At 38.8% G+C, this 12,620-nt stretch overlaps 1 protein-coding gene across 2 annotated transcripts in view; it reads right to left on the bottom strand.

Annotated features, from left to right (window-relative positions):
• Positions 1-12,620, bottom strand: part of hephl1a (hephaestin-like 1a) — a 51,315-nt gene that overhangs the window by 35,632 nt on the left and 3,063 nt on the right. For both annotated transcript variants that reach the window (XM_009291403.5, NM_001328065.1), the window contains exons 3-4: positions 6,360-6,572; positions 1,315-1,503 (exon numbers count right to left, since the gene is read on the bottom strand). In XM_009291403.5, coding sequence (XP_009289678.1) covers positions 1,315-1,503; positions 6,360-6,572 — 402 coding nt within the window. The remainder of the gene's footprint in view (positions 1-1,314; positions 1,504-6,359; positions 6,573-12,620) is intronic.

Genomic DNA, 12,620 nt, shown 5'->3' with positions numbered 1-12,620 from the left:
GCTCTAACCCTAATCAAACACACCTGAACCAGCTAATCAAGCTGCGGTCACACTGGAGTTTGAGCTTGCGAAATTCTGTAGTATGGCGCTGCGAAAGGGGGCGGGATTAAACAAGATGATTAGACATTTAAAAAAGCGAGCGATTGGTCATTATTTAAAATTTCTGTCCAGTGGTCATGTTTTGATCTTCGATTGGTCTCACGAAATCATGTGATGCGATTTCGTAGGTCAGAGTTCACCAAGCTTGAACTTTCCAATGCAGCGAACTACGAAACTTGTCGCACAAGCTTGCGTTTCCGGTCTGACGCTTTCACGTGCATATAAATGGAAGTCAATGGAGAGAAAAGTGCAGTGTGAGCACAGCTTTACTAGATATACTAGAAACTTCCTGGCAGGTGTGTCAAAGCAAGTTGGATCTAAACTCAGCAGGACACCGGCCCTCCAGGACTGAGGCCCCATATACACTAGCGCGTTTTAGTTTTAAAACGGCGTTTTAGATCAAAAACGATACGCGTCGACACTAGCGTTTTACCTAGCGTCTCTGAACATATCTCCGTCCACACTACGCCACCAAAAACGTGTATCACGTGACCATTCGCGCACTCTGGGCAAGCTCGTTTTAGTATAAACAGAAAGCATGCGTCTCGCTCGGCATTTTGTTATTGTTAGTCAACAAACGCCGGTTGAACATTAAACGCAAAGGCAAAGAAAGCAAGAGAGGTATTTTTGTGGACAGACGACGAGGTCGAGTTGTTACTAAACGTAACAAATGAATAACTGCACAATGCCGCCTAAAACAGACAATAGTGCAAACAACGCTCCCATTTCTGTGCCCATGTTGTTGTTTACAGTACTGTCTTCCGGTAGCGTTAAAACAATGTGTTATAGTCATGTGATAGGGGCTTGACGAATAAGGGAAGGATAGGCAATGACACAAAAGCCCCAATCAGGTAGCGAATCTCAGCAGTCCCGCCTCCGTTTTCAGATGTCTCCGTTTTTGCTCATCCACACTGAGACGGAGCAGCAGCGTTTTGGAATGAAAACATCCTCTCCAGCGTTTTCAAAACGCTCCGTTTTCGGCGCTCGAGAACTTCGGCGTAGTGTGGACGGATGGCGTAACCGTAGCAAAACTTATGCGTTTTAAAACGAAAACGCATTAGTGTAAACGGGGCCTGAGTTCGCACACCCCTGCTTTAAATTAAAGTGTCAGGCAAACACACACAAATAAACGATTAAGCTACTTTAGAACACACAGTAAAGTAACAACCCAGTAATAATGCATACAAAAGGTGAAAGTTTAGCCTTGAGACTTACAATGCATAAGGTTGGACTCTCTGAACTCCTCGTCTGCGTCTTCCATAAGTGTTTTTGTGTCTTCCGGGTTAGAGCAGAACTTTTCGATATTCTCCTCCAAGTACCAGCTTAAGTTCTCATCAACCACACTGAACATCACGATGAAGTCTTCATCCACATCAGAGCGCTTATTACTGGAGTTGAGAGTGCCTAAGACAAACATAAAGAAATATATACATATATATAAATAATTAATGAGATTGTGGCGAGGGGGTGTGGCCGAGAGCCGTGGGAACGAAATGAGGCCGCGTGTAAGTGGACGCACCTGTGTTGCGCACCGGTCTCGAATCCCACGGAAGGAGCTCTGGACTATAAGAGGAGGAACGATGGCAGAGGAAGCCGAGAGAGGACCGGGCCCGGACATATTTTACTTTTGTTATCAGTTTGTTTTGGTTTAGATGGCAGTCTCCGTGAGGAGCTGCCGTTCATGTTATAAATAAATATTTTAAAACTGCGTCGGTTCTCCGCCTCCTTCTTCCAGGCGGCCAAAGGGCCGTGAACTTCATTACAGAGATATATAAATAAATAAACACAGGGCAGCATGTTGGCGCAGTGGGCAGCACAATCGCCTCACAGTAAGAAGGTCTGAGTCCAGCTGTAACCGATGCGTGGCCTGGACATGGCTTTAGTTCTGAGTCCATTCAGTATGATTCTGCCGATCCCGGCATCTGTTACTACATGTACAAGTGTCTCAATGATCAAGGCTTTTGAATTAAATGTTTTGTTCTACAATGAGCTTGGTTAGCCTACCATTGACTGGACGGTTCTAGCGGTAGTGCCGGATTAAGGGACTGTCCTGGAAAAATTGGTACATCTGATCACCCTTATGGGTGACTAAAACAGGGCTATTTAATATTCTGACTGAGCTTCAGTCACTCTGAGCTCCAGTTTAACAGCGGGGTCACAGTTTTTGAACAGCAGCGAACCGAAAGGAATACTTCACATTATCAACGAGAGAAAGCATAATGCAAAGAGGCGTTTCCCGTGTCATTATTAATTCTTTAGCCAATCAAGGGCACCGTTCTTCAGTGGGCCCTGGGGCTTCAGCTCTACCTAGCCCTCACGTTAATCCGGCCCTTTGTGCAGACTGTATATTCTGTCCCCCAACCCTTATTGAAACACTGTGTACTTTAACATTTTCACAATTCTTAATGCTATATCATTCATTTTCTTGTCGGCTTAGTCCCTTTATTAATCCGGGGTCGCCACAGCGGAATGAACCGCCAACTTATCCAGCACGTTTTTACGCAGCGGATGCCCTTCCAGCCGCAACCCATCTCTGGGAAACATCCACACACATTCACACACACACTCATACACTACGGACAATTTAGCCTACCCAATTCACCTGTACCGCATGTCTTTGGACTATGGGGGAAACCGGAGCACCCAGAGGAAACCCACGCGAAGGCAGAGAGAACATGCAAACTCCACACAGAAATGCCAACTGAGCCAAGGTTTGACCCAGCGACCTTCTTGCTGTGAGGCGACAGCACTACCTACTGCGCCACTGCCTCGCCCATGTTCCCTCATATCCTGAAAAATGACTTGTATTACTATAACTGGGGGGCACATTTGGTCCCCACAGCGTCCTGAATACAAGGTACACACAGACACAAAGAGTTCAATCTGGATCTTAAATCTGATTGGATGACAGCCTTTTCCAGCTGTGTGATATTCTCAACTGGCTCATTGAAAATATGTTCCCAGGGCTACATTTTTGAGAACTGACAAATATGTACACTGGACTATGTTGCCTTGCAGTTTTTGTTTTGTCAGATCCGCTAGTGGGCATTTTTGACCGTCTAATATTTAACTGGGGCATGATTTCTCATGGGGCGACACGGTAGTGTAGTGGGTAGCACAATCACCTCACAGCAAGAAGGTCACTGGTTTGAGCCTCGACTGGGCCAGCTGGCATTTCTGTGTGGAGTTAGCATGTTCTCCCATGTTGGTGTGGGTTTCTTTCGGGTGCTTCAGTTTCACAAGTCACATGCGCTATAGGTAGGGGTGTCACGATTTAGATTTTTAATCGGAATCGATCAAAATTTCTGCTCAATTTAGATTATCGAATCAAAAAATAGAATCGTCGATGCTGCCACGCCCCCATGTCACGTCAGCTTGGCTTGCCAAGCGGGAAAAAATACAGGCTTGTTGAAGTGCTTGTTAAACTGCAGACGCAGGAGACCCGTCGACAGAGCTTAAACCCTCTCCTCTTTCAATGAAGTCGCCGGTGTGTAAGCATTTTGGATTTCCAGTGAGTTATATTGACAACGTTCGTGTTGTCGACAAAAAAACACAGTTTTGCAAGCTCTGCTATGTACGTATTACGTACGGTTCGTCCGATAGACAACACCGGCATCACGATCCTCCGCCAGCCCCCGTTGCAAATCCGCTCGCGAAAAGTACACATGTTTACACTGTCTTTGTTTTTAAATGGCATTTTTGAACGACAACGATTTGACATCCACAGTGGCGTGTAGCATTTCTGAGCAGCCCTCCTTCCTCTCTACCTCTGAAAATGCACATCACGTGACCACACACACACAGCCATGCGCTCGAGACAGCAGGTCCAGGCAGTCAGAGGACTGCTTCAATCTTTCACTCACTTGTACTTCGTCATTTTAGCGAACAGCTCAGATACTGTTGGCTGGTTCCTGTTGGTTGTGCGTCTTTTTTACTGACGCCATTATAACGACACAGATCACTGCCTATTCACGAGTCCCGCAGAAAAAGTGATTGACAGGTGGTAATTATGTGTGTATCTTGCCTTTATTCATTTACTATATGATTTGTTTATGGGTAAAACAAAGACCATGCAGGTCAGGTAGTTTAAACGGTAGGCTACAAATAATTAATTGGTCATTAATTAATTAATTATTCATAATTGAAAATCGAATCGTGCCTTTAGAATCGAAAATTTAATCGAATCGAGGATTTGGAGGATCGTGACACCCTTAGCTATAGGGGAATTGAATGAGCTAAATTGGCCGTAGTGTGTGTGTGTGTGATTAAGTGTGTGCGGGTGTTTCCCAGTGATGTTTTGCAGCTAGAAGGGCATCCGCTGCGTAACACATATGCTGGATAAACTGGTGGTTCATTCTGCTGTGGTGACCCTAGATTAATAAAGGGAATAAGCCCAAAAGAAAACGGTCGAATGAAAGTTTTCTCATCCATGCCATTTTCTTGTAAATCCACCAGAGGCCGCTGTATATGTCTGCGAATGTTAACGTCTTTCTCTCTCTTGTGTGTTAAAGAAGTCGGCTTGTCATTGTGCATATAATATACCAGTTTGATATGGACTGACCAACACGCCCCCTACCCTAAACACAACCCATCGTGTTTTCAAAAGCACTACTAGAAGAGAAATGCCATGTGTTTCAACCGTGACCTCATGTGATTTTTTTGGGGTTTTATTCAACCTAGCTGTGGATCAGTCCTTTGCCAGGCTCGAACCCTGGTCCTACTCCATAAACAGAAAACCCACCCCCTCCTCCTTACTTTAGCACTTAATTCTCTGAGCACTAAAGTTCCTCTGTATAATCAGCACTTGTTGTGTGTATTGCCCCTTTTTGTTGAATCTTTGAATGCCTCATCAATTGTAAGCCGCTTTGGACCAAATGACTACATGTAAATGTAGACCAGGGCCCGGTTTTTCAAAAGTAATCCACTAGGATTTTGGATAAGGGATTGGATTAAATCTTGAAAATGGGTTTTTCAAAAGAAAAAACGGATTACGTAATCGGATCAGATCACGTAATCCAATCTTGGTTTTGATCCGGATCAAACCTTTAGTTTGGGTTTTTCAGACTTTTTTTTGTAGGATCTGGATCACTTGGATCCAAAAAACCTGGTTTAAATTAAAAATACGAGATATACTATTTATTCATAAGGTTTTCATTTTATTTGTTCATCTGTCAGGCTATAGTGAGTATAGGCTTTAATGTATTCAGCCTTTCAGTATAGGCCTACAGCAAAGTAGAAAGAGTTTGGCCTCATAAAATAATCCCACACACAGCTGTCAAAACTGACCAAAAACAATACATTTTATTCTGTCACTAAATGATATATATATTCATCACAATGGAAAATATTTTTCTTTTTAGAATATTTATTAGTGATGCATGCAATGATAACAGAATAACAAAAAAAATGCAAAGAATGGCAATCTATGATTTTTGAAATCACTTTCAACAATTGCAAAAAGAGACTGAAAGGGCAGAAGCACAGCTTCGCCTGGCAGAGGAACAATTGACTCTGACCAAACTGCAGCAAACCAAGGCCAATAACTTGAGATCCACCTCCTAAAGGCTACGCTCGGACAAGCTTCTCTCTCCACATCAGTTGAGGAAGTCTGAAATTATTGTGGAGTTTTTGACATTAAGTCTTTTTTTATTTACATCTATATTTGAAACTTATTATAAATATCCCTAATGTACAGTGTTGTAGGTCTCAGATGAGTGGTCTGCTTAAAAAGAGGATGGGGTGGGGTTTTTCTTGTTTTTATTATTATTTATTTTTATTATTATTTGAATAATTATTAAATTTTCTTAGTTTTCATTTCAAATAAAAATAAAGTTATATTGACCCCACGCTGGCTATTCTACTTGTCGCTCTTTACATATCTATAGTTCTACATTGTGATGTCCTATGCTGTTTGAGCACTGGTTATCCAGATTTAGTGATTCTGAAAAGTTCCTATCCGGATCAGATTGATCCAATCCAATGTTGCTTTGAAAAACTGGCTCAAAAAGTAAGCTGGATTACATGATCACGGATCGCAAAAACAGGATTACTAAATCTGGATCATTTTTATCCGGATTAAACCTTTTGAAAAACCGGGCCCAGGAGCTCTCATTAGAGTTTGACAAATAGTCTACAACAACTTATGCTGCGAAACTAGTATACATTAACTAGTATCAGTCTACCTGCAGAAATGAATCATTTGAAAACTCAAATAGGTTTTTATGTGTGTGTGTGTGTGTGTGTATGTGTGTGTACTGTACCTTTCTTGCAGGTGAGTAAAGCTCCTATAAGGCCTGATGCGATGTCTTTAGGTGCGTCTCCATGTGAATGGTAAACCCAGGTGAGACAGCTGGCATCTGCTTCAGTAGGAGCGTACTCTGGTTTTACCTCCCAGGTGTATGTGTAGCTCTCACCTGGAGCCACCGCATCATCTTTCTTATCACGACCGGAGGTGCCATCTGGATACAGTGCTCCTGAAATACAGAGATATCAGTATATATCTCTGCACCACCCTGGAGATTGTGATATCACCAGATTTGTCATGACCCAAAGAATCTATAGAATTTATGAACATTGTTTTAATGTCTGGTATTGGTTTAAACCAGTATGCTCAGTGAAATCTTTTGTACTAAGTTTTATTTTTCTAGCTCAAATGGCTTAAAGGTTATACCAATGTTATATCAAGTTTAAATGTTGAATTTTTGGTCTGCTGGTGCGATAGAGCTAGTTTTAAAGACTTCAGATTTGGTCAATTGACTTCTTTTGAACACCATTACAGTAGTGCCAAATTTCTTTATTTTTCTATCGCTCATATGGCTGACTCCAGTTCAGGAAGAAGAAGAAAAATCCTATGGTTACAATAGGGGCCTTTGGCACCTTTGTTGCTTGGCCACAAATGAGCTTTTAGCACCCACAGTATCTAACACCAGTAAACATAGATTGTTTCTGGACATCAAACTCAAAAGTGTAGCTTGAATTATGATGAAGGTGAGTTGCTTTGTTTACCCCACACAGAGAACGTCACATGAAGAGATGAACCCCACGATTGTGTTTCAATTTTGCCCAAAATTATCACCTCAAACATATTTAAATACGTTAAACGAATTTCCATGACTTTTCAAAAAATTTTGGGCTTATTTGTTTTTCCAAAACTTTTCCAGGCCTGGAAAATGCCAACATTTCATGACTTTTCTAGGTTTTCAGGACCGTATGAACCATGTATAAGGGTTATAAAGAGAAGAAAAAAAAAAAAGTTCTGAGAAAGATTTGATAATAATGTGGAGACATCAGTGAAAGTTGTGAGGTAGAAAAGAAACATCAGACAATTTGGAGTGAATGCTGTGCATTTAAGGGACAGTTCATCCAAAAATGTACATTTTCTCACTATTATCTCACCCTTTAAGAGCTTCCAAACATTTACGAGTTTGCCTTTTCACTTGAACACAAAACAATGTTTTAAAGGATGCAGAAAACATCTAACCATTGACTTCCATGTAGGAAAAACAAATACTATAAGTCAATGGTTACAGGTTTCCAACTTTTGAAATATTGTCTTTTGTGTTTGATAGAAGAAGCACAAAAAGGTCTAAAACAAGTAACGAGAGAGTAAAAATGTTCATTTTTGAGTGAACTATCCCTTTAACCAGGGCCGGAGTGGAACTCTTTTTCAGCCCTGGAGTTTCAGGCCCACCTCAGTTCACCACTGACTATATTAAAATAAGGTCATTTCCAATTCAGTTTCTAATTACACTATCACGTCTTTTTTTGAGAAAACAGCTGTTTTAGAACTTCAAATGTTCAATAACCCTTACAGTATTATATGTCCTAACAATAAAAATGAAAAAAAAAAACAATTTTACTCAGGCGAGGACCGAACCCGTGATAGCGGCGTCATAACCTAACGTGCTAACCACTTTAAAATAGATAAAAAGAGCAGAGCTGCGGTAAAATAATGAATTAGAAGGCTTTGGTCAAGTAAAAAAATTAATTATTTTTAAAAAGTGTGACTGCTGAGAGCAACAAATTCTGGAGCTAGGGACACCGGCCCTCGCGGACAAAAAACGGACTGGCCCATTAGCCAATCCGGGCCTGCCTTTAACATACAGACATTTGTCCTCACACTCCACAAAGACAAAATGTGGGAAAGTGTATTTCTCTCTTATCCCTAAAATGTAAATATTGTGTCAGTGTGAGTGAATTTTAGTCATCATGTTTGATTGTTTCTGACTGTGACTGGTACAATGGTCTCTTTCCCGCAGTAATTGCTGTAATTCTGAACACTGCATGCTAGGGTGTGTCCTATTCTGGGGTCTTCAATTCAAACAATTGCTTTGTTCCCCACAGGGCCTGAACTAACTTTCTAAATCCTTGACCCATTGCAGAAGGTTTGCCCTTATCTATTCAAATGACCCCTTAGTTCCCCACAGGGCATGACCTTTGACCTCAGATCTAGCATTCCACTCTATGCAAACTCCTATTGTTTATTTCCAACACCTAGAGCTAAGGCACCAGCTTTTCTTCAACTCGCACTCACAATATGCTATCCAAACCGTGCCCAGGCACGTTTCCCACTTTGTTTGAGGAGTGTGAGTGCTCTGAATCGGGCTCAGGAGCGTTTGTTCACGTATTGCATGTAAACCTTGCACGCTTCGTAATACTCACTACTCTTGAGTGCTTTTAAAAGGTCTTCCTTTGAGTAATTTTACCACAGATACTTCTACTCGACTTGCACTACATTTTGAGGCATGTGATGGCACTTTTATCTGAACAAGATTATACAACCAGTACTCACCACTGTATATTTTTTTAATGTGATATATGTGACGACGTTGAATGTATTCGTGTTGAATGTTTTTTCTGTGATGTGTGTAATGTAAACGCTGATGTGGTTGTGTGGTGAAGCCAAAGATAAATTTCCACTTGTGGACAATAAAGAAAGTTAAAAAAAAAAAAAAAAAAAAAAAAAAAAAAATATATATATATATATATATATATATATATATATATATATATATATATATATATATATATATATATATATAAATATATATATATATATATATATATATATATATATATATATATATATATATATATATACATATATATATACATATATATATATATATATATATATATATATATATATATATATATATATATATATATATATACCACCTAATGTTTTATGGACACACAAAGCAGGCCATGCAGACATATACAGTGCTAGCATCACAACCCTGACTACATGAATATGTTTACACAATAACTCCTATTCACCATTCAGAAACCTGGCCGGCACAGTCTTCATCAAGAAATAATAAGTAACTTACAGTGCTCAGCTTACATCTCATATTGAAAATTTGCATCCATTTCTCAGTGAATGTACATATTTTGGTGAATCTAAACAAAACAGATTCATCATATACATGGATATACAGTTGAAGTCAGAATTATTCGCCCCCCTGAATTATTAGACCGCTTGTTTATTTTTCCCAAATTTCTGTTTAACGGAAAGCAGATTTTTTCAACACATTTCTAATCATAATAGTTTTAATAACTCATCTCTAATAACTGTTTTATTTTCTCTTTGTCATGATGACAGTAAATAATATTTGACTAGATATTTTTCAAGACACTTCTATACAGCTTAAAGTGACATTTAAAGGCTTCACTAGGTTAATTAGGTTAACTAGGCAGGTTAGGGTATTAGGCAAGTTATTGTACAACAGTGGTTTGTTCTGTAGACTATCGAGAAAAAAAATATAGCTTAAAGGGGCTAATAATTTTGTCCCTATAATGGTGTTTAAAAAATTTATAACTGCTTTTATTCTAGCCAAAATAAAACAAATAAGACTTTTTCCAGAAGACAAAATATTATCAGACATGCTGTGAAAATTTCCTAGCTCTGTAAAACATCAATTGGAAAATATTTAAAAAAAAAAGAAAAATTTCCGAAGGGGGCTAATAATTCTGACTTCAACTGTATGTATTTTGGTCACAGAACATCTTTAGAAATAGAGAGATAATGCACTTAAATATTGATGGAAAATACAAAATTTCAACAACATTTTTATAAATATTTTACCTTAAATTTTGAACCGTTGTCATGAGTTATTTTGTTCATTGAGCTCCAGATTTGGCTTCAGTACTGACTAATCTAATGTAGATGCACAAATAAAATATTATAAAACTTCCTATAGAAAATATTCATTTAAATGAGAGATGTGTGAGGGGTGAACTCTTTCTATGCAACTCTAATATGCAACTAACTCTTTTCTTACTAATATGCAACTAATATGAAAGTCTCCACTTTCCTTACTAATATGCAACTCCCTCTCTGACTCCTCCACTAACTACAATAAAAAAATATCTAATGTTTTTCTTCTTACACTCTTTACACACCTGAAACTTGCCTACAGCACTTATTCACTGTTGCTCTTAAGTCGCTTTGGATAAAAGCGTCTGCTAAATGACTAAATGTAAATGTGAACTCATGTCTGCTGAGCACTGTAATGTAATACATGAGCTATTACAGTAGTTAATTCAGGAAGCAGATTTATGCTGTCTCATATCATTTCTGCGTGTTGCACTTTGAACTTCTGTCTCACAACGTGCATTTTGACACCTTTTCTTTTGTTGATTGTGCTGTTACTGCTTTATGGGATGTATGTCAGGGCGCTCTAAATTGATGTCATAATTCCAAGATAAACGTAGACAGCACGTTCAAGGCATAGTTCAGCCAAAAATAAAAAAGCCCTGCTAATTATCTCACAGGTCGTCCAAGATGTAGGTGACCTTTTTTTTTCAGTAGAACATTAAAGTAGTTTTTGAGTTGAATCTGATTAGTGATTGATGGCAATGGTTTATTAGATTAAAAATAATCACATACAAATAAGTCCAAATCTATTGTCATGGCTCGTATTGACACATTAAGGTCTTGTAAAGTGAAATGATTGCTCGATGTAAGAAACTGAACATTATTTACAATATAATTAGCTTTAATCCACAGCCTGCTTAAACAGTTCTCTGTGCATGTGTGAATGTAACCCGATTGTAGTCCTGTTGCTTTGATGATGTATAGAGAAATTGTTATAACTTTTCTTTAAAGTCAAGTTTACATACATTATTCTGCCTCTGAAAAAGCTCAGATGATGGTTTTGGAAGTTTCTGATTGGCTAATTGACAACATTTGAGTTAATTGGAGGCACAACTGTAGAATAGTATTGAAGGAAAAGCTCAAACACACTGCTTCCTTATGTGACAACATGGGAAAATCAACAAGCCAGAATCAACAACAAAGCCAGATTACAGTTTGTTAAATTACACTGAGAAAAAGACAAATTTTTGGAGACATGTCCTGTGCTCTGATGGAGCTAAGATTGAACTGTTTGGCCATAATAACCAGTGTTACATTTGGAGGACAAAGGGGAAAGCTGACAAGCCTAGGAACACCATCCCAATTGTGAAGTATGGGGGCGGCAGCATCATGTTGTGGGGCTGTTTTGCTGCAGGAGGGACTGGTCCACTTCACAGCATAGATGGCATCATGAAGAAAGAACATTATGGAGAAATACTGAAGCAACATCTCAGGACATCAGCCAGGAAATTAAAACTTGACCACAAATGGGTCTTCCGAACAGACCATGACCCTAAGCATACTGCCAAATTAGTTCAAATGTGCTTTAAGGACGACCAAGTGAATTTTTTGGAGTGGCCATCACAAAGCCCTGACCTCAATCCTATAGAAAATTTGTGGGCAGAGTTGAAAAAGCTTGTGCGAGCAAGACAGCCTACAAATCTGACTCAGTTACACCAATTCTGTCAGGAGGAATGGGCCAAAATTCCTGCAAACTATTGTAAGAAGCTTGTGGAAGGAGACACAAAACATTTGATCAAAAGCTAAAATAATACCAAGGAAATACCAAGGAAATGTGTGTAAACTTTTGACTGTCTAGAAATTAATAAAAAAATTCTCAAAAAAAAATTCTTTCATTATTCTGGCATTCAGCAAATGTAAATGATTTAGTTAATCCTAACGGACCTAAAATAGTAAACGTTTAGTATGATTTACCATCAGACATTTCTTAATAAATGGGTATGTTCCTTTTTTTAGAGTGTATGCAAACTTCGTATGAGGTTTCTGCAAGTTTCACAAAGTTAAATATATGACTTTTTAAGAATTTTTAAGATGATTATGACTTAAAAACAGGGTGTGAATTATACATTGACGAACAGAGGGGTCAACTTTTTTGATTGTTATTTTGTGTAATACATCCTTCACTCAAATGTTTGCACTTATTTAAATGACATCTATTTTATTAATACAACATATTTAAGTGTTTTGTGGGATATTTTTGTGTATTCTGACCAACAGATTAGCTATTTCAGAGGTTACTGTAGGTCAAACTATACAAACGTGTATCTAAGTTTACTTATAGGCTATATATAGAAACAAACACCTGTTTTATAGGAAAAGTGTCATGTAAACGCTTACCATGTCTATGGGCGTGGACTGATTG

This window comes from Danio rerio, chromosome 15, assembly GCF_049306965.1.
Source record: "Danio rerio strain Tuebingen ecotype United States chromosome 15, GRCz12tu, whole genome shotgun sequence".
NCBI lineage: Eukaryota > Metazoa > Chordata > Actinopteri > Cypriniformes > Danionidae > Danio > Danio rerio.
Note: the sequence above shows the minus strand (reverse complement) of the source record. Positions and strands in the feature narration are given on the sequence as shown.